Raw genomic sequence first — 23,841 nt, 5'->3', positions numbered from 1 at the left:
ATATTCATATTAGCATAATTTATTAGCGAATCCTATCACTCATGAGGCTGGAAACCCTTTATTTCTGTATGTCTGTCTCTGTGTCGGCCTAACCGTCTGTCCGTCTGGGTGTCCATACGATATCTCGAAATGAACTGACCTATAGAATTTAAACTGTGCTTGAAGCTTCATTTCTATGTGAGGAACAATGAGTTCGCGATGGTGTCTTCAGATTTGGATGAGCGTTAACGAATACGTTTACATCCGGTTTTTGGGTAACCATAATGGCAGCGAGAAAATAGAAAAATTCATAAATTTGTAAGAAATTTGAGCAGAATAAAATGAGATTTGATCATGTGACATTTTTATTCATTGAGTAAAACGAAAAATAACAGAGCGGAAAGTCAATGTTAAAAGGCGGTGATAAGATTTAATTTCAGCTTACTCTTGCGTTGTAGTATCTCTCACTAACTCACAGGAAATGTTATTATTTGAACATTGTTATGAACCTAGCTTAATGGCTAAAATATGAATGTATCATGTGACAAGATATCCCGAGGACGACTTTATATCTGTAGACAAGATAGATAGATAGAAAGACAAGATAACCGTAGGCTTTAAATTTTGCACGAAATTTCATTTCTACGTAGGGAACATTATGTTCTATGATGGCGAAGCTAACGTGTTATTGGACACGTGGGGTGACGTACTCTTACCTTGTTTTTATTACGGAACCGTATTGAAAAGCCACGATGACATTTTGTAAATAAACACAAGCCTATCGGAACTAAAGGAAGGGCGTGCTGTGTTTTACGCGAGTGTACAAAATGGGCTTAGATAATATTAATATTAAGTGTGGTGTGTTTATTAAAGGAACGTCTGTCAGAGGTATCCTATTCGAGACCGCGATTCATTTCCCACAAAACGTCGTTGTAAAACCCGACAAAAACCCGCGCGGCGCAAGTTGGGAGTTACAAGTTATTTTTTAATTTTCAAAACAATCAGACGTAGAACAAAGAAAGCTATAATTAGAGGGAGGGTTCCACAATACATTCATCCCTTTACGTCCCTCACAATGGAAATATTCAGGACAGAATCTTATAATTTAAACATTTGCAACAAGAAGTTTGAGTCATAGCGCGATTGGCGGACGGGGGCCAATGAGCGGAGGGGGCGGGGCGAGTGTCGCAGTATATAAGGGCGGGAGGGTGAGCCACCCCTCAGTCGCGTCATGGCCGGGCCCTTCCTGTCACCCTTGCCTGGGGACCTCCTCTCAGAGTACATGTTTGGCCGCCGAAGACAGGTTAGAGATTATACTACTGTCATTAGTTAATAAGGGACAATATATTGCTAAATATGATTTGTCTAGTTAAACCAATTAAGTAAAATAAATTAAGAGATATTTAAATTGAAGTTTATAAAATATTTCACTTTCTTATTACTGAAAATATATACGTCATTAATTGAAAAAACTTATTTGCAATGCAATTTTTCAATTGAAACTATAAAACAATTAATACAATTTGAGAAAATTCTAAATTATGTTATACTTTCTTAATGGTAGATATTAAATAATTATTTGTTTTATTGTGTTCTGCAACGTTTATATATTTATGAGCATTATATAACTATAATATTGGTGTAGTATAATAGACTAGGTAAACGGTCATAAATCTGTTGCTTTGTTTATAATTTATTATATACAATGGTTAAAGGATTTAGACATTTTCCACCGTAGTATAAAATAAATAGAACACTGCGTTTCAAGGATTGGGATCTATCTTCTTCTTCAGGTGCGCGCCTTGGAAATTAATACATATATTAAGCAAGCATGAATCAATATGAGGTGATGAACCCGCTCAAGATAAAAATATTAACTTTAAATAACCTTTCGTGATTCTTTACAAATGAAGAAGACTATAGATTCCACTTCTCGAAACTTAGTATTTTATTTTAGTAAAACGATGACAGAAATCTTCCTATAACTTATAACTATTAAGTTATTATATAGATTGTAATGTCTAAAAGACTAACGCATATAGGCCCTACTATGATTTAATTACATTAAATTAAATTATATTCGTTATTACAAATTATAGATTAATAAAGCTTGAATTAAAAATAATAATTTTTAGCGCATCCAAATAAGGAATTATTATGATCATAATTGTACTTTAGTTAGATACAAGGAAATTTTGCGTGAGGCTTGTTTGTGCTGTGGGATCTATAATGGGCATCAATATTTATTACCGGCGTATTAGATGTTACTCATCTCACTATACTTTTCCTAAGAGCTAATAAGTAGTCTCTTTGAAAAATACAGCCAATTACAAGTTTTGATATTTTCTTAGTGGTTTACTGATCGTGTAAAATGTATCTAAACATGTAAGATGATGCACTTTATACATACAGTTTTTTTGTACGTGTAAGCTATAGGGAAATAAGAGAAATACGAAACTGGATCACGATTTTCACAGAATAAATACTAATGCTTAATTATTCTTCAGTCTAATTACAGATTACAATTCATTATCGGTAAATAATGTGTGCTGACCCGTTTTCCGTGTTAATTTCCTACGAAAAGGAAATAATATTGTTAAAATAACACAATACACACGAAAAGTGTAATTTTTCTAATAACTGTAACATTAAATTGGTCATTTTCAAAAATTGGTATTTAAAAACAAACAACAGTGATACAGTTCCAACAGCTTGAAACTATATTTGGCCATATTTTAAACCAAGCAATATAACAATACTCCTATGTTTATAGTTTTGCTTTTGAAGAAGGTATTATTTTGAAAAACGAATTTTTAGCTTAAAGATTTGTATTATAGATTATGTAGTAGAATGATTGAACTAAAAACACAGATAGTATTACAAAGCCAACATTCAATTAAATTGCACTTAACATTTCTTACCTGTATAATGGTACGAGATACATCCTTGCAGGCTGGATTTTTTTAATTTTCTATTAATTTTCGATTGTGTTCAGACTATCTCAATTAATATTGTAATACGAGTGATTTCTCCAAAAAACTAATCTTCTATACTCGTGCGAAGTTTAAACATTGATTATATCTCAGGCTTAAGTGCATTAACTACAGTTTATTTACCATAACCCAGGTTTGCAATAATATGTCTCGCACAATTATCAATTATAAGAAAAAATTGAAAAAAACTATTGTGAATACCAGATTCCTTAAAATCATAACTATTTTTGTGATCTCGCAATGCTCAAAAGTTGTTATTGTAATTTATGACGATGTTATAAAAATTTGTGAACTTGTATGCATCTATCTTGATGACTGTTATTAAGGTAAAAGATTGCATTGATTTTTGTTAATCTAGAAGTCTAATTGAGAGACTCAATTAAGATTTTCTACAATAATATGGTTCACGCTACATGAAACAAGTGTAATGGATCCACATATCTTGGCGCCTGAGACCCGTATGTAGCTGTAACAAGTTCAACATTTAATTACACTAGAATACTCCTTTGGAATAAAATTTCACGGTGGAGTATTGAAGAAGCCGAGAGAACGTAAAGAAAGCCTTACCAACAAAGTAACTCATCACCTGTATGGTACATGGTATATAGTCATTTGATTGTACTCAGTTTGTTACATATCTTTGTTAATTCTACGATGTTATAGTAGTTCCCACCATGGTTAACCACAAGACTAGGGTTAAAAAAGATGTAAGTTTCGTTTTCTTTAATTTTGACCTCTTGATCCTAAAATCAATATGTACCAAGTCTCAAGTTCCTACAAGTTTTCTATCAAGAGTTATTACACAAATGGACAAATATATGAAGGGCGAATAGCGTAGTGTAGCGAGTACAGCGGTTATCGCAAGATAACCGAATCAAGCAACGTCGAGCGTGGCTGCTGCTTGGATGGTTGACCGCTGAGCGATCCTGTCCTTGCAAGCAGCCCACCTGCACGGCCATTGGTGGTGGTTCGGAAGTCACCTTTAAGCCGTTGTATCCTGGTTAGATATTAGAGAGGGCTTCTTGATCTAACTTCGCCTTGTAAAATAAGACATTATTTGACTTTGGCTTTCTTGAAAACCGTACAGATGATACGATTTCGAGAATATTCTGGCGGGTCCTTAATTATACGTACAGAAACAAAGCAGGGTGTTCCGGTCTGTATGAGTACTGTTCAATCACAAGAACTGTGCCGTGATTATAAACTAAAATAAAACAATTCTTTATAAAAAAAAATGTTTCCAAAGAATTGTTTTCCACGGAATAGATGCATAATGTAAAACGAGAATTTGCGGGTAAATAAAATAATAATAATGCTAATTAATATTGAAATTTGAGTATAGCTCCAGTTCATCTTCCTTTTATTGCAGCGTCTGGTATCTGGCGCTGTCTCAGACTTGACTCCTGGAATCTGGAGTCATGTTAGACTGAAGAGATCCAAAGAAAGTCGGCGACAAAGAAGCTTAAAATGAAATATTTACATAGTTTCGACATCAGAGACACCTATAAATAGGTGAATTGGTAGTTTCATTGTCTCATCAGGTACACAATTAAAACAATTAACCTCCTATCTTCACTACTGAATCAAAACTGGAACTCATACAACCCGTTCCGACACATGAGAAAGTGCAAATAAGTAAATAAACATATTAAAAGTGGTAAAAAATCATTCTCTTACTCCAAAAAGCCCAAATGATTACGAGTAATAAAGGATACACATAAATAACCATTTTTACTGTGTGAACAATAACAATTTTCCATGCATGCGCCAGGTATAGTCATTACTACTATATAAATTCTACTACATTAATTATAACAATTGTATAAAAGAGTAGGAAATTTTATTATTGTATTTCTGAATAATATTCATACAAACAACCCAATATGAAATTTCAAAGAGAAACATAAAAGACCCTTGGTATTTCCAGTTGATTCGACCCTTCTTGCTGCGATACAAGCCCGGTTCAGTTTTCGACAGTACTTCATAAAACGTTCAGCGGCAACAAACAAGATATGAACCTGCGGTATCGATATCTAACTCAAACACAAATCCGAACCCAAGGAAACTCAGCAACCGTCTACAGTACAATTTCGACAGTACTCATAAAACGTTCAGCGGCAACAAACAAGATATGAACCTGCGGTATCGATATCTAACTCAAACCAAAAATCCGATGCGCTCTAGAAAACTCAGCAACCGGCTCTACAGTACAATTTCGACAGTACTCATAAAACGTTCAGCGGCAACAAACAAGATATGAACCTGCGGTATCGATATCTAACTCAGACCACAAATCCGACGCTCTAGAAAACTCAGCAACCGGCTCTACAGTACAATTTCGACAGTACTCATAAAACGTTCAGCGGCAACAAAACAAGATATGAACCTGCGGTATCGATATCTAACTCAGACCACAAATCCGACACCTAAGGCCACTCAGCAACCGGCTCTACAGTACAATTTCGACAGTACTCATAAAACGTTCAGCGGCAACAAACAAGATATGAACCTGCGGTATCGATATCTAACTCAGACCACAAATCCGACACCCTAGACCACTCAGCAACCGGCTCTACAGTACAATTTCGACAGTACTCATAAAACGTTCAGCGGCAACAAACAAGATATGAACCTGCGGTATCGATATCTAACTCAGACCACAAATCCGACGCTCTAGAAAACTCAGCAACCGGATCTACAGTACAATTTCGACAGTACTCATAAAACGTTCAGCGGCAACAAACAAGATATGAACCTGCGGTATCGATATCTAACTCAGACCACAAATCCGACACCTAAGACCACTCAGCAACCGGCTCTACAGTACAATTTCGACAGTACTCATAAAACGTTCAGCGGCAACAAACAAGATATGAACCTGCGGTATCGATATCTAACTCAGACCACAAATCCGATGCTCTAGACCACTCAGCAACCGGATCTACAGTACAATTTCGACAGTACTCATAAAACGTTCAGCGGCAACAAACAAGATATGAACCTGCGGTATCGATATCTAACTCAGACCACAAATCCGACGCCTAGACCACTCAGCAACCGGCTCTACAGTACAATTTCGACAGTACTCATAAAACGTTCAGCGGCAACAAACAAGATATGAACCTGCGGTATCGATATCTAACTCAGACCACAAATCCCATGCCTCAGGACCACTCAGCAACCGGCCCTACAGTACAATTTCGACAGTACTCATAAAACGTTCAGCGGCAACAAACAAGATATGAACCTGCGGTATATCGATATCTAACTCAAACCACAAATCCGACACCCTCAGACCACTCAGCAACCGGCTCTACAGTACAATTTCGACAGTACTCATAAAACGTTCAGCGGCAACAAACAAGATATGAACCTGCGGTATCGATATCTAACTCAGACCACAAATCCGACACCCTAGACCACTCAGCTACCGGCTCTACAGTACAATTTCGACAGTACTCATAAAACGTTCAGCGGCAACAAACAAGATATGAACCTGCGGTATCGATATCTAACTCAGACCACAAATCCGACACCTAAGGCCACTCAGCAACCGGCTCTACAGTACAATTTCGACAGTACTCATAAAACGTTCAGCGGCAACAAACAAGATATGAACCTGCGGTATCGATATCTAACTCAGACCACAAATCCGACACCTAAGGCCACTCAGCAACCGGCTCTACAGTACAATTTCGACAGTACTCATAAAACGTTCAGCGGCAACAAACAAGATATGAACCTGCGGTATCGATATCTAACTCAAACCACAAATCCGACACCTAGACCACTCAGCAACCGGCTCTACAGTACAATTTCGACAGTACTCATAAAACGTTCAGCGGCAACAAACAAGATATGAACCTGCGGTATCGATATCTAACTCAAACCACAAATCCGACACCCTAGACCACTCAGCAACCGGCTCTACAGTACAATTTCGACAGTACTCATAAAACGTTCAGCGGCAACAAACAAGATATGAACCTGCGGTATCGATATCTAACTCAAACCACAAATCCGACACCCTAGACCACTCAGCAACCGGCTCTACAGTACAATTTCGACAGTACTCATAAAACGTTCAGCGGCAACAAACAAGATATGAACCTGCGGTATCGATATCTAACTCAGACCACAAATCCGACACCCTAGACCACTCAGCAAACCGGCTCTACAGTACAATTTCGACAGTACTCATAAAACGTTCAGCGGCAACAAACAAGATATGAACCTGCGGTATCGATATCTAACTCAGACCACAAATCCGACACCCTAGACCACTCAGCAACCGGCTCTACAGTACAATTTCGACAGTATTCATAAAACGTTCAGCGGCAACAAACAAGATATGAACCTGCGGTATCGATATCTAACTCAAACCACAAATCCGACACCCTAGACCACTCAGCAACCGGCTCTACAGTACAATTTCGACAGTACTCATAAAACGTTCAGCGGCAACAAACAAGATATGAACCTGCGGTATCGATATCTAACTCAGACCACAAATCCGACACCTAGACCACTCAGCAACCGGCTTCTACAGTACAATTTCGACAGTACTCATAAAACGTTCAGCGGCAACAAACAAGATATGAACCTGCGGTATCGATATCTAACTCAGACCACAAATCCGACACCCTAGACCACTCAGCAACCGGCTCTACAGTACAATTTCGACAGTACTCATAAAACGTTCAGCGGCAACAAACAAGATATGAACCTGCGGTATCGATATCTAACTCAGACCACAAATCCGACAACTAGACCACTCAGAAACCGGCTCTACAGTACAATTTCGACAGTACTCATAAAACGTTCAGCGGCAACAAACAAGATATGAACCTGCGGTATCGTTATCTAACTCAGACCAGAAATCCAACGTATTAGAGATACTCAGCAACCGTCTCTTCTAGTGGTATCCTCATTGGATTGGTTTATCTAACAGCTCAAAATATGCAATCATCTGTTGCCTGACAGTGCATAAGCGTCCTTCAACTGAGAAAAGTCTAAGGTAGGCCTACACTGGCTCTCAGATTTTGAATGCGTTTTTAGAGGGTTTGAAGAAGACGGACAAGAAATACTTTATACATAGCATGAAGAATTGGCTACAGAACCAACCACTCTACTCACTAAAAGAATTTTATAAATGGAAGACCTATGGCAAACAAAATTAAAGATTTTAGAATCGTAATTTATGACACCATTACTAAAATTGAAGTTTATGCAAATAGAGATGATTAGTCTTTGACTTTGAATATCTCCTAAAAATTACTAATTTGACACATTTTACTGCCAAGAAGTAGAAACGAGTAGAGACCTTTATACACAATTTAGTCTTTAGTGAGTGAGATCTGCCATGTATTGTCGAAAATAAGCTGGAACTATAGTGATCAATTTATTAATGGTTCTCAAAATCCTCTTGGAATGAGAAAAAATCCGGTAGCGATGAGAACGTCTTCTTCAATTAGTTCGAAAATCCATTATGCCAGTTATCTACCTAAAGTATACAATTCATGTTGGGATATTTTATTTCGATATTCTCTCTAAGGAGAAAATAATGTGACGAGACTTTGGTTAGCCTGGTCGGAGAACACGCCACCCGGAGTAGCGACTGAATCGACGACAATGAACAACGTAAACGGCACCATGTCTTCGGCGCGGACGATCTTCGTGGTAGCCCTACGGCAGTTTCGGACCATAACGCTCTGAGGTTACTACCATGAGCAGCTTCATCATCAACCACTCGCATCTGATCCGCAAGGCCAGACAACGTGTTACTTCTAATTTAAAAGTTGTTAAAAAAAGCTAAATGTATTAAAATTACTCGGAATTGATCAGAGATTTTCAACCTTCAATTGAACACGAAGTTCTATTTTATTTGCGGCTGAACGAAACGCCTATAAATCCGGTTTTAAGAGAAAGAACCTAACGCTTAGTTTTAAAATAAGCCGACATCCTAAAATTGTTTTCTAATTTTGTGCAAATATACTCAATAGCGCATAACTATTAGAGCTTATCATTACAACTTATGCAAAAGGTAAAAGTAATTGTTTTAAAAACTAATGTAAAGCAATAATAAGCTTATTTGCTCATTAAATATAAATCGAAATTCTCTTGAAATGACATTATAAACTATATAAATACAGTAAAAAAAGAAAGAGCTTACCGTTGTTGAAGATGCTAAGCGAAATTGAAAACTGACATAAGGCACTGTTTGGAAATTGAACTCAAGTCCGGAAAACTCAGATGAAGTGTTAGTGGACAGAAGAAGCATGAACGTCACATTTCAACTCTCTCATCTGTTTCTGGAGCTCTTCGTAAAACAGGAGATCATCCGCTTCGTGCACCAACCAGCTTAATAAAAAACAAATGAACACAAAATGTCACAAAATGCTTATCTATGGTCTAATAAAATACTATCCTCAAAAAAAACTGTTACGTATTTAACAAAATGAAATAAATCGCTCTTTCTAGTTTTGAGCGTTCCAATGCTTACCGAGCGCTCTTAATTCTCAACAAATTATTCCTAAAATTTAACGATTGACCCATCTCAGTTTTGCCTACATTATCTTATTACCTTATCTTCGAAAACTTTTAAATTAAGTCCTTAAGTTTCTGGAAAACAGATTTTATATTTAAGGATCAAATTTGGTATGCTAAGAAAGTCAAAAGTGAAAGATATAGTGAGCCTAATAATATACTAGAGGCTATGGTAGTAGGGATCGACTATAAGCACTTCGTGCCTTTATTGGTCTCTAACAGGAATTCGACTCTTTGAATACTCATATTGTTACAGACCTTGATTCTAACGGTATTGGTAATGTGTTACATCCATGGCTTGCGTACACCAGAGTAACACACATAGAGTGTATATCTCAAATCACTTATCATCCAACGAAGTACGGTGGTCTTCAGGGATCAGTTCTCAGCCCTCTTCTTTTCTTTATTTACGTTAATGATGCTAGGCCATTTTAAAGAAGCATGAGACTTAAACAGAAGGCCTATAACACGACTTCTCTTTAGATAAAGCTCTAAAGGATTACAAAAATGCAAACAGTATTTTAATTGAAAGTAATTACATCGGAAATTATTTTTACATTTTGCCTTCACGGTGGATGATAACTTCGTAAATTAATTTGACTCAGTTATATTCAGATTGGGAGATATTTGTTTGAACAAGGAAGCCATATGACCATATTCTACGAGTACATTAATGTATGTATGCTTTGAGAAAATGTTTATGACATTGCTGAATTCAATTCATGGCATAATTCGGACTTATCTATCTAATCTCTTCCTGTGTGTGCACTGTGTGGAAAGATGTTCCGATATAAAATTTACAGTAATTTCAAACTGGAAAATTCGCCTAAGAATCGTTGTAAACCTCGTGTAAACATGAGTGTGTGTGTATTCATCACATTAACTATTCGCATCATTATGTCTCTCAAGTTCTTCAACTTTACAGGATATGTCCTATTCACTCTAAAAACTAAATTAAATGTGAACTGACTTCGGCCCTCACGAAACTAGAGGAAAGAATGAAGGGAATGACTACGGATAGGGTCACCACCGAACCCTAACTTAAAGATTATTCATTCGCATGTAGGCTTGTTATTTGTCAGCGTGAATCCTGTAAAAGACCACAACAGTCTCAGGCTTTAAATGGTTAGCTGAAATCTTCATTGGAGTCAAAGACCTTCCACTTGCGGTGAGGGATCTCCTTAATCACAATTAGGAGACCAAATGTTTGACCCAAGTAAAGGTGATCTGACAATATTCCAATTAGATTCGTATGTGAGAATAATGAAATAAGTATATATAAAGGAGTGAATATGACGAGGATAATTATTGCCATATTTTAAATAAATAGAAACTACTGCGACATAGAACTTTATCTTATTCCGTTTGTTCTCAAAAAAAGTACTATGTTTCAGAGAAGGAACCGCACAACCTTCACCCCCCAGCAGCTCCAGGAGTTGGAGTCTCTGTTCCAGAAGACACACTATCCAGATGTGTTCCTAAGGGAGGAAGTCGCTCTGAGGATCAACTTGTCGGAAGCGAGGGTTCAGGTGAGAATTTTCGTAGACCCCACTAGTTGATAGTTAGTTACCTCTTGGGTTAAGAGAATCATGTCTTTATAAGCCCCCATACCTTACAAATTTTTAAAAAGAAACCAAAGTATATTGAATCGAAATTTTACAACAATCTTCCTATTGAAATTGAGGCAGAGGCTACATTCAATAAATTTAAAATAAAATTTAAAAAGTTTCTTATCGACAAGGCTATACATTCCTTTAAAGAATTCCTGTGATGATTCTGGAGGTTGAGTACTCAATTAATAGTTGTATGCCAAAAGCTGTTTTACTTGTAACTGTTTTTAAATTGTGACTTTTAATTTTAACTGTTTTAATTTTACGTGTTTCAATTTCAACTGTTTTAATAGTAATATTTTAACAACTGTAATAATTGTATTTAAAACTTTTCTATTTCCTGTTGATATATCTCGTATGTTCTGTTATGTATTCTTGTTTTTTTTCTCTCTAATTTAGTAAGAACTTGAATTAAATCCTGACACTATTCTTGTATATATGTGTGTACGCCAAGTGAATAAAGCTGTTTTGAATTAAATAGTGTTGTGTGCAAGGGCTGAGATATACCTAGGGGTAGCTAGATTGGGGACTAAATTCCCAAGAAATTTTGAAATTTAAAAAAGAATAGAAAATTATTTCAATGTATAGATAATGTGGATTTAAATTGATTTAAATTATCTTATGTATAAACTATTTTGAAGCCCAAATTAATATCGAGGCCGCCAGCTTACTAACGTATGGTCGACGGTATCAGTAAAAAATACGAGTTTTTACAGTTTTTTAATCGATTGATAATCTACTGTAAGTGGTATCTTCATGAGTGAAATCTCTAATTCATGTCTCACAATTTTACAATTATCTCACACTTGTATTTTGAATTGTATTCTGAAAACCCAAAAATAATTACTCAAACAAAAGGACTTCAATTGTTATTAAGGTACTTTGTTGTTATTAATGGCCTTCTCGTGAGAATATTTCATCGGAACTTTCAGTCTATTATTAGAATACTATCATTTGTTGTCTGAGCTTTAGCGAAGTCTACCACTCAAGAGACTGGTAAATAATATCCATCTCTGTATTTCCGCACGATATCTCGAAAACTAAACGACCTACAGATTTGAAGTTTTGTATGAAACTTCGTTTACATATGACTAACTCTGAGTTCGATTATGATGCATCCCACTCCATGGGATTTGGCTATGCGTTTGCGAACATACTTACATTGGTCTTATGGGTAACCAAGATGGCAACGAGAAATTAGAAGGATAGACAAATTTGTAAGCAAACTGAGTGCACTAATAATATAACATTTGAATATGTGACAGTTTAACTCATAGAGTAAAATGAAAAAATAATTAAGTGGAAAATAAATGTTGAAAGTCAGAGACTTCCATCGTATATTGCGTTGCAGTGCCCTTCCTAGCTCACCGGAACTTTTATTATTTGAACTTTATTATAAAACCTAACTTTAATGATCACAAAATGTAATGTATTATGTGACAAGATATCTGGATAAATTTTTCATCCGTAGACTTAAAGTATTACGTAAAACTTCATTTCTACTATGTTTAACCATGGAATTTGGCTGTACGTATTTTTTGACAATTTATTTTCTGTATGATTGTATATATGTCTATCCACCCGCTAGACAACTCGTAACTTAATTAAATTATAGATTTGGACCAATTTTAAGCAACCTCAGCGAAGCCTGTTACGCGACAAGATGGGTGGTATATCCTGTCCTAGTTATAAATATAATTCTCGGTGTAGGAGTTTTTATTTAAACTTGTTAAAAGAAACTTACTGGCATTAGTTCTTGGTTTCAGACTAAAACTCAATGTTTAATCATTCAAAATTTCCAACATTGTTTGGATAAGCTGAAATGTTAGTGGTTGAATACTCACGGAGGATTAATCGAAAAAATAGCAATATTAAACAAAAAAGAATAAGTAAACAATTTTATTGGTATACACATTCTATAGGGTCTGACACAATCAAATACTAGAGTGTACACAAACTTATAGAAAAGTTTGCGAGGTTTGGTGTGGGCTGACACAAAAGATCCGTTACATTTTTAGGTTATAAGGCAAGTATTCAGCAGCAGCATGGTATTGACAAAAGACTTGAGTGTTGTCTATATTTACCTCGATAAGGCTGGATAATATTTCGGTTAAACAGCCAAGGAAAGTTTCATGGCTATATTGGCTACATTATTGGCTTTGTACTAAACGTAAAAGAGGCGAGGCTATTTTCTTTACAAAACCGCACAACCTAGTTTTTCAAGAAATATAGAAATGTCCTCTAGGAAAGAATTTGGCCGTTGGGGGCACTAATTTTAGTGGACTCGAAATGGGAGAGTATCGAAACAGTACCAATATAAAACGATGTATTTTTTCTCAGATCATAGCTTTTTAGAATGGCCAACGGCGCATAGTAGTGGTTACATTGGTTATCGCAGTGTAACCGAATCAAGCAACATCGAGCGTGGCTGCTGCTTGGATGGGTGACCGCTGAGCGATCCTGTCCTTGCAAGCAGCCCGCCTGCTCGGCCATTGGTCGTGGTTCGGAAGTTACCTCTGCGTTGGTCCCCAGTTTGAGTTAGAGACGGCTTCTTAGCCCTAACTTCATCTGGTAAAATAAGACATTCTCTGACTTTTCTGTTAGAATTACACACATAAAACCAACTATGAATAATGGTTGAAGGATATCACTATGATTTACTTGTGGAACGGAAGGTTATAAGCCTTTAAAACTATAAAAATGATTACCATTTCAGATTATTTGTTGAAAAAAAAAACTATAAGCAATTAGCTGAACGCGCATTACATATTATCCCTGTGTTGAGCCGGATAAATGTGACAATACAGTTACTTTTCATCATTTATTTGCAAAATATACAATCATGAATTTGACTAGTAGTATGTACAATAAGAAATTGTATAAACATTTACAAAATTCAATGTATTGTAGGCCTATAGTTGCAGTACCTTATTTTCAAAACCGACCGAGAGAGAGAAAAATAATAATCCTCGTTTGAATAGAAACAAAATTTACCAATTTCATAACAAATTTATTTTTTTTAAGAAATTTTTCAGTAATTAGATGGAAATAATTTTTAAATAGTGAGTTATAAATATTCAAACCCAAACTAACACTATATTCGTCCTATTCCCAATTCCAGTTTATTAAGAGAATTTAATTTTTTCTGTCAAAAACATTAAAAAGACGTTCTCCAGAATAAGAGGGAAGATTTTCATACAGGTTCAATCCATACTGACCGTATATCATTATATATAATTTATATTTTATAAATGTAGGCCTACACTGCATGTACGACACGTTGCAAGATTGGTCTCGCCGTAGTAAGGTTTTGTCTTTGACTTTAAAACAGAATACGCGTTGCATACATATGAGAATTGTGTACCAGACATATTTACGGTAAAGCTAGTTAGTTCTAGCGTAATGCTAAGATTTAAATGTATTAAAGACCTCATTTTACGAATTAAAATTAAAAAGTTGGACTTTTTTATTATTATCAGAGTTTACTTAATATACTTTTCTGCAATATGTTTATATTTCACGGGTTCTTTCGTATGCCGCTAGATAGCGCGCAACGACAACCTTTCAAACTGTAACGAGCATCGGGTGAGATATCTATATACTCATAGACGCTTACATAATCAACGGTTCTGCAACATCCCACATCGGAGTTGATTAAAATATTCTAAAAGAAATAAATACTATATATTTCATATTTTAACGATCAGCTATATCTTGAATGTTATACCCTAACAATCTTTTTCGCACACAGGCTACTTATTTTATACTACGTCCAGTTAACTCACGTGTGTGTGACTGAGGCCATAGTTCATATCTTCTCAGGTTGGGGCGCTAGATAAGTATCACAATGTCAGGAGCGCAACTCATGGTACCTCATTTCTGATTGGCTGAGAAGGGGTGATACTGCAGCACATAAAATAGCATAATCGTATTAATAATTAAATATCATATCAACGAAATTCATGTGGCTATTCATGATTACAGTTCTTGAACTACAGCGGTTCTTATGGTTTATCCGTATTACAATATGTATTCATGATTCATTTTATTTGTCGAAAACGTGTACGATACTCCAGACCCAGTTTTATCAGTTATTTAACTTTTTAACTAATGTTCATTATTGTTGTATTGCAATATAAAACAACTGAAGAATTGGAGTAAAATGTTTACAAACCAAAGTTAACAGATTACTAGTTTTTGGTACTAACGCGGGAATGCGTTGAAATCAAATCTCGAATGACTTTTAACATTGACTTCCCATTCTATTACATATTTTTCTGTGTTCATATTTGATTTGAAACGATAACAGGATTTCAAAAATTTTCGTTATTTGTTACTAAAAAAAGGATAACGTTATGGTTCAAGGATTGAAATCTACCCTCTTATTCAGGTGCCATATGCTCTAATTCATAAAACTTAAAAAACTAAATCGCATAAAGCATGAGAAGCACTTTTTAGTTATGATATGTTTTATGTATTAGGCTCCTTGAAACCTGATGAAGAGGACATATTTCAATCGCCGAAACGTGGTGTTATAATAAATGTGTCGAATTTGACAACCAGTGCCGTACCTATTCTGTGGGAGGGGGTGTCCATAACACCAGTCCGTGGGGGGAGGGTATGGAAACCTCCCGTATCAGAAGGAGGGTCCAGGAGTTATAAAAACTGAATATTTCATTGCGAATTTTGTGTGGAAGTCAATCCCGCTCTCTAAAGGTCCTTGTTGAATGCCGGGTGCACCGACGGGGTGGACGATCGGGACCTTCCCCCCTCCAAGAGCATTTTATTTAAAAATAATCGATCGAATATATATGATTACGATTGATTTCAAAGTTACAACATAACTGTTATTTTTGGTCGAAAAAAGACTAGTAAGCGGTCGATTATTTTTAAATAAAATGCTCTTGGGGGGGGGGGAGGTCCCGATCGTCCACCCCGTCGGTGCACCCTGCATTCAACCAGGACCTTTATAGAGCGGGATTGACTTCAACACAGAAGTCACAATGAAATATTTGCCCCAATGCCTCGCGATGGCCGGTGCGTGCGCGTGTAAACACCGACCCCGCACATTGTGTTGTGAGGCCGCATTTAATTCACAAACACATTAGATCCCGACAGATTGCTGCCCTGACACAATGCACGTGTGGGGTTAGATCATGGGGAGGGCGGGGCCAGGAACGAAATTAAACTCAAATCATGTGACGCGTGCGTTCGCACTCCGTATGTCTTATTTTAATGTGCACTGATGTAGTACGCCCAGTTGGACTCTCCTTTCAGCAGAAGCGTTGTAAACATCATGCATGGCGTACTGAATTAAACTGATACTTTTGGCACTATCAAATCGACAGAACGAGGAAACTTGTGCCGTGCGATGGCATGACTGACTGATTTAAATATTTAGTTCTGAGGTGTTTGTGATACGATGACTTACTTCAGTCTTCGTCTTAGTCATCAGACATACATGGCCGGTCATGGCTATTGTTCTAGACCTTGGAGTATGAAATAAAAAATAATAATAGAGTGGAAAGTCAACGTTAGAAGTAGTTGCAATGATTTGATTTCAACGCACTTCCACGCTGCAGTACTCACCTTAGCTCATCGGATTCTGAGAAGTAAAGTAAAGATGTCCTATCTTACCAGGCGAAGTTAGGACTAAGAAGCCTCTCTAACACTTAACCTGGGGATCAACGGCTTAAAGGTGACTTCTGAACCACCACGAATGGCCGGGCAGGCGGGCTGCTTGCAAGGACAGGATTGATCAGCGGTAACCCATCCAAGCAGCAGCCACGCTCGACGTTGCTTGATCTGGTTATCTTGCGATAACCGCCGTACCCGCTACACTACGCCATTGGCCGAGAACTTAGTTTCCGGTTGGATAAATCTGGCGCCAGATTCAAACGTATTAACCCAGATGATAAAGTGAGAAATGAACACTCTGAGTGATGACTGAATATAGTGCTGTGTTCGTATGGTTACTCCTTTCGGGTTAGGCTAGTACCATATTGTTACTCTACACACAATGTAGCTGTGGTCGGAAGGGTTGATTCAATGTAACTGTTGAGTTTAGCTCCAGTTCACTTTCTTCTTAGTGCAGCGTGTTAATCTGAGGCTGTCACAGCCTTGACTCCTGAAATCTGGAGTCATGTTCGTTAAAAGTTGCACTAAGAGGAAGGTGAACTGGAGCTAAACTCAACATTCCCATTGAATCAACCCTTCCACCATAGCTACGTTATGTGTATTTAAACATTTACTGACACATTTTACTACAATAATGAGTTGATTTATTTATTGCTGTCGTTAAATCAGAAATACCTACAGCGTAGTTCACCTAAAAAAATAAACAAACCAAATACTTATCAAAGTTTATTCCATTTAATATAATGCGATGTGCCATCAGAATTTTAGCGGTGCGTCACTATAAAATTTATGAATAATAATACAGTTACAGAGGCGTTAAAACTCTAATTCATAGTATTAAGCTAATTACTTATAAATCAGACAAACTGAAGATGTTCTTTGAAGGAGTTTATTAATTTGTAGTTTTGTAATAAGATTTATTGTATTTTCTTCGTTAAGAAGAAAACTATTATTTACCCAATTGTAACAACTGGTTCTGGCCAAATCTTCTTAGATATAAACACATACTTTCATTTGTGAATAATCTTGAATGTACTCACTAACGAAGAAAGGGAATTTAGTGGAGAGTTTTAGTTTACAAAAATTGCAAGTTTTCTGTACTTAAGTTTATATGCTAGTAAAGACCATCGACGGTACAGACAACATGTTTGTACCCACAACTTTAAGAAATAGAAATAGACTGTAACTTAACATATTTACAAAAAATATATTTCAAATATGTAAAATAAAAAATAAAAAAGGATTTCATACTCTTTCCTGACTGAAGATTATTCAAACGTATTTACTTTAATGGTACCACAGACAATTCAGGTTGAGGCTATAAGAAGGTACAATGATTTCTCACATACAATGCTAAGCATTCGGTAATAACGACCACCTTTATTTGTTCAGGTATGGTTCCAGAACCGGAGGGCCAAGTGGAGGAAGCAAGCCAGACTCCAGCTTCTCCAGGACGCCTGGAGAATACGTTGCCTTGGGCTGTCAACGCCACCTCTTTTGTTGGGTCAGTATTATACTTTGTTTTAGATGCCTTTAAAATGGAAAGGATATTGATTCTTCAATGTTTCAAGGGCCGGCTATAATGAAACGACCTTGAGAGTTACACCATAAGACTAACGTCTAATCTTTTATTTTTACACATTTATTTTTAAATGTTGAGATATGAGAGATGTATAATTATTAATAACTAGCTGTTTCCCGCGGCTTCGCACGCTTTACGTAAGCCTTGGCCATGTATTTTCACTTCTGGTTCAAGTGCATTATATTTCTAACACCGATGTAGAGTTTGCCTTGTTGTCACGATCAAGAAAATCTGTGTATGCTTATTATATAGCCATTATACACGTACATGTATTTTATTATAAAGCGGTCTAACAGTCAAGCTTTAAGTTCAACCGTATATTTATCATAAAGACAAACATATATTCTAACTTAGTGCCTTCAAATAGTCTTTGGCAAATTAATATGCGTAACTATCTCGTTAATTGCAGTTTATAATGTGCATGCGGTTTGAAAACTTTTATATTTTGCAGCGCCACCTCGTGGTGAGTTTTATAAATTAGTATAGCATATAAACCTTCTCCGTCGAAAATTACATATACATTCAAATTTTCATAATGATCGGTCAAATAGTGTACGATTCCATAAAGGACAAACACACAAACATTAATTTATATATACATAGATAAATACAAATCCAAGCGCGTTAGTTTGTACTTTTTAAATATTAAATAATGAAATGCTAAAACGTTTGGACTTTTTCTGAATAACTGATCAAAACAAAAAAGCGTTTGGATGCGTTATCTTTAAATGGTCATATTCTGCAATTTAATTATTAAAAATAACGGCGTAAAATTGTTTGAGTTTTAACAATGTTTTATGAGTTTAAAATAAAGATGGCTGCCGATATATCCGACTTATAGGTCCAAGAGTTTCTGAAGATTCTTTTCCAGCAATCAGTAAGCTGGCAATTAAAAATAATTACAGATGGTGAAGTTTCTGTTTTTTGTGTGGAACAATGGAACGATAAGCTCCGTCACTCTTGCCAAAGTCTTTGAATTTTCATTGCATACCAACATTCATGACATATTGGAATTAAAGCAATTCTATCCCTCAGGCACATATTTTTATTGCAACCTGAATTAATACGCACGGAAAAATACCAATGACCAATAAAAGTTTTAGCATAATTAATCATCGTGTATTAATACGATTGATATATTTACGTTACTGAAATAATCAACAATATGCGTCTTGCTTTATGATTAAAATAATTTTCAATTGCATAATACAACGCGCCTCTTCCAGTTCGTGTTCCTACACAATTTTAAGAGCACACTGCGCATGCGCGTGCAATCTAGAGACTATTGGTGCATAAGAGAGATACATCACGATCACAACAATTATTTTTCCTGACACTTCTTTGTTTCAAAATATTCCAAAAAAATCCCTATTAAAACGTAAAACTTCAGAACTGTTAAACATAAAACATTTCACAAATACACGACGTAGCTATGTTCCAGGGACAATGGGGTATGTAGACGTGCCTGTCATGTAAATACATGGCCAATGACACATAAATCGGACCTTATTAATAATATTTTACCAAAGTGTTTGTTTCTCTAATCATTACTGTATGTATTCATCTCCAAACGGTGTATATTTTTGCATCAGCGGTAAAAAGTAAAGGACCTATCCCAGTACGTTGTAAAATTCTAGTCAAGGTAAGTGTACAAAGTAAAGGTCGCCTAATGGGAGTGCCGATGGCCGAGTGGTCTAAGACGTTGGACTTTGAATCTGAGCTTAGAGATAGCGCAGGTTCAAATCCTGTGTGTGACCGTTGCAATTTTTTCAGTACCGTCGACCTGTACTGTATCGACTCTCCCCCTTATTCTGTTTGATAAGATCCTCGCACAGGCCAGTAGCCCATGAGGACGGGCAGAGTAAGGCCTAAAAGGGCTCCTCCTTTAAAAAATCTCCCAACCGACTTCCCAAGGTGGAATTATTATAGAGTAAATGTTTTATTCGCTTTTTGTTTATTTGCTTCCTGTTGTTGCGTTGCAACAATGCTTACATCATCTCTTTTGGGCTTAACAGGACCTGTGAAAAAATTAAAGCCCCAGTAAGATTTAATACATCACAAGTTGGAGCGCCGAACTGCAAAAAAACATTCAGCAATTACAAAAGTATTAATGTGGCGTTCTCCAAGGGCATGCTTTGTAGCCATCTTTATTTCCTTACTAAACCTTGCCAATGGCGCAGTGTAGCGGGTACAGCGGTTATCGCAAGATAGCCGAATCAAGCAACGTCGAGCGTGGCTGCTGCTTGGATGGGTGACCGCTGAGCGATCCTGTCCTTGCAAGCAGCCCGCCTGCCCGGCCATTGGTGGTGGTTCAGAAGTCACCTTTAAGCCGTTTGTCCCCAGATTAAATGTTAGAGAGGGTTTTGAGTTCTAACTTCGCCTGGTAAAGTAAGGCATCCTTTACTTATTTAACCTGTCTGGTTTGTTCCACAGGCCGTGGTCACAACTTGCCGCCTCCAGAGCAGGGCGATACTCGTAGTATGAAACTGTCGCCGCCGCCGCCTCCACCTCCACCCGCCCCCGGTCATCAGGAGCCTCTGAACTATCGCATCATGCCTCCATGGTCAGTCACACACATTGCATGACGTGCTTAATAGTAGTGTTAATTTTGGTGAAATAAATTCCCACAATCTTTCGATTTGTGGCAAAGAAATACTACAGTAGAGTTCAAATTTCTGACAAGGGCAATTATTTCTCTGCTTAATTTGTTCAGATGTAGTTAGTTGAGTATGCCACTTGTGTTTCTGCCTAATTAATTTTAATATTATAGATTTAAATGGGGTTTTCACACTATGAAATGAAAAATCACTTTATTCAAAGCGAAGCTAGGAATATAGAGTCCTCTCTACAACTTAACCTCAAAAAGGCAATTAATTTTGGGGGTCAATACTACTGATATTTCCCCAAAGTGGACAGAAAGTAAGGTACCATTTCGTTCCTTAAAAGATTCTTGACCCATATATTTTGTGTTGAGAACGATCTTTCAGCAGTACACGTCAGTAATACTGAATTATTTAAATAATAATAATTGTTTACTAAAGAGTAATTGAAACAATTAAAAATTAAGGGGGGGGGGTTTGTACCCCTTGGATCCTCTCACTGGCTACATCCTTGCATGTAAATGTCCTGCACAGCCATTTGTGGTATTGTGATAACACATGTAATAAATGTTCTGTGACATTGCTATAACACACTTGTATGTTGTATACAGCATGCCGGGGATGGCGGGGCAGAACAGTTCTATGTGTCCTTGCGGTCCGCCACAGCCCGTCACCTCCTCCCCACACCCAGGTAAGGCAGCCTCTCAAATACAATTTGTAAATGGTAATAGAATTATAGAAGCCTTAAAGATAAAATATGATATACTGGTTTTCAAAAAAAGTATGTCAATTACAAAACTTACAAAAATGAAAAGTTCCCTGGTGACATACATAAATTGTACCTGTACACCAAATTTCAGAAATTGGGCAATACATATGTTCCCTATCACGGTTAAAATGTGTTGTACAAAAAGAATTAAAGTTTTACAACTTTTAAATATGACGTTTTAGTTATATGGATGAGATTTGTTCATTGTCTAAAGGAATATACACTAAAAAAAAGTTCTCTTAACTAAAAAGTTTAACTAAAATATCTACATAAATGTTTGATAAGATATTGGTTGTTCTTATATGTTGTTTTGTCCAAAAATGTATAAAATCGCTGTATTAGTAATTTCAACTACTCAAGCCTTTGATCATCAGCCATGTTTGTTTTATCAAAATTAATGCCTATACGTAAGCACACATTTTTTTACTTTGACATTCCCAAAATAAGAATTTCCTTTGAAAAACAAAACGACTTTTTGTGACCTTCACAATGCTTTAGGCACAGTAACCAAAACATTAAGACCAAATTGGTATGAAACAAACTTGTAATTTGTGCAGTAAAACTATTTTGAAGCTTAAACCATTCTACTCCCTTACTTGGTCACAAACATCTACAAGATGTCTCATGCTAACAAATAACGCATGAAAAATTGTTGGTTTTTTTTATAACCAATAATAATAGTAACAAGAAAAGCAAATGGGAGTAAGATGCATATGCCATAGCTTTGAAATGAGAACATTTCGTTCAAACATGTAACCAAATTTATGGGATTACAAAATTGTTCTAATTTTAGAATTATTTCCTACAGGGCAGAAATAAAAATATTCATAAGTATAACCGACTCTTCAAACAGTTACAAGTTGTTCTACCACAAAAGAATTCTGGTATAGAATATACTATATTGGTTTTTGCTTCTTGCTCTCCTCTAAAGATTGGCTTTCCTATAGTTTTTAAAAGGGAATGGTATAAATGTAGAAGTTGTACGTTTTCCTGAGTTTATCTTCTATGTTAAACTATTTAAACATGTATTTCAATACTTTTGTCACTGAATTTATTAAAATTAAAGAAAAAATAACCTAACACTAGTTGGAAAAGGTCATATTGTAGACATAGTTTTTATCTTACCAATCATCAATGGTGTCTATTTTGAAATTTCTACAATAACAAACACTCTGTTACAGAATGTCTGTCCATGAGAGAGAGCAGCCCTGGTGGCGGGGGTGGAGGGGCAACGTGTTCTCCCCCGCCACATCCTCCGCTTGCCCCCACACCCGACCAGACCCAGGGTACGGACCTGTCTCTCAAGCGACCCCCTGACCTGACAGGGTAGAAACCTACGTGACAATATAAGGGGGTGTACTATAACCTGACAATACAAACACATGATTCATCCATTGCTTAAAAGAAGCACAATAAAAAGAATAAATAACTGATCATCAAATGCTAGAAATAAATTTTTATAACAAATCAACTCACAAATTTTCATTTCAAGATTACAAAATTATTATGTATTAATACCTACTACAAGATGGATTTTGTAAAGTCTGGTAACAGAATGTGAAAGATTCAACACGCTCCAAACTCAATTTTTTAATCAAAAAAGTTTACAACTTTATTTAAAAAATCAGTGCAGAAATAAAAACCAGCAACTGATTACATGTCTGCACCTTGTAAATATAAATTGTATTATATGGTTCACTTATTGTTGTGTAATTAATGTGTTATTATTGTTGTGAATTTTATTGATGAATCGTAAGATAATTGTAAGAAATATGAATTAAATGTAGATTTGTTCTATTATACGCATTATTTAATATAATAGTTTACCCTTTACTATAAAAATTATAAATATCCGGACAAAAAAGAACAGATTGGAACCACTTCGGTTTTTGTAACACTTTTTGTTACTAGGTAAGTTATACAGAATTAAAAAACAACTTCTGTTTTTGGCCTTTTTGTATGCAAGTATTGGACACTCTGCATGAAGTAAAGGTAACTTTCAAAAAGCTGCAATTGTTGACTCTTCTGAGTCTCCACATTTTAGAGACAAACTTATTCTGTATGTCTAAATGTACCATGTCAAATAGTTGAGACATACTAGGATTGTGAATGTTGAATATAGCTC

General features: G+C 36.2%; 1 protein-coding gene across 1 annotated transcript; it reads left to right on the top strand.

The window, feature by feature from the left end:
* Positions 1-1,210: 1,210 nt before the first annotated feature.
* LOC124356193 (dorsal root ganglia homeobox protein-like) lies at positions 1,211-23,516 on the top strand. The gene is made up of 6 exons (XM_046807378.1): positions 1,211-1,282; positions 10,913-11,047; positions 18,158-18,269; positions 20,781-20,910; positions 21,559-21,638; positions 22,898-23,516. Exons 1-6 carry the CDS (start codon positions 1,211-1,213, stop codon positions 23,044-23,046), a joined length of 678 nt encoding a protein of 225 aa, XP_046663334.1. The 3' UTR covers positions 23,047-23,516.
* Positions 23,517-23,841: the final 325 nt, after the last annotated feature.

This window comes from Homalodisca vitripennis, chromosome 2 (assembly GCF_021130785.1).
Source record: "Homalodisca vitripennis isolate AUS2020 chromosome 2, UT_GWSS_2.1, whole genome shotgun sequence".
NCBI classification, from domain to species: domain Eukaryota; kingdom Metazoa; phylum Arthropoda; class Insecta; order Hemiptera; family Cicadellidae; genus Homalodisca; species Homalodisca vitripennis.
This window is presented reverse-complemented; position numbering and strand designations above follow the sequence as displayed.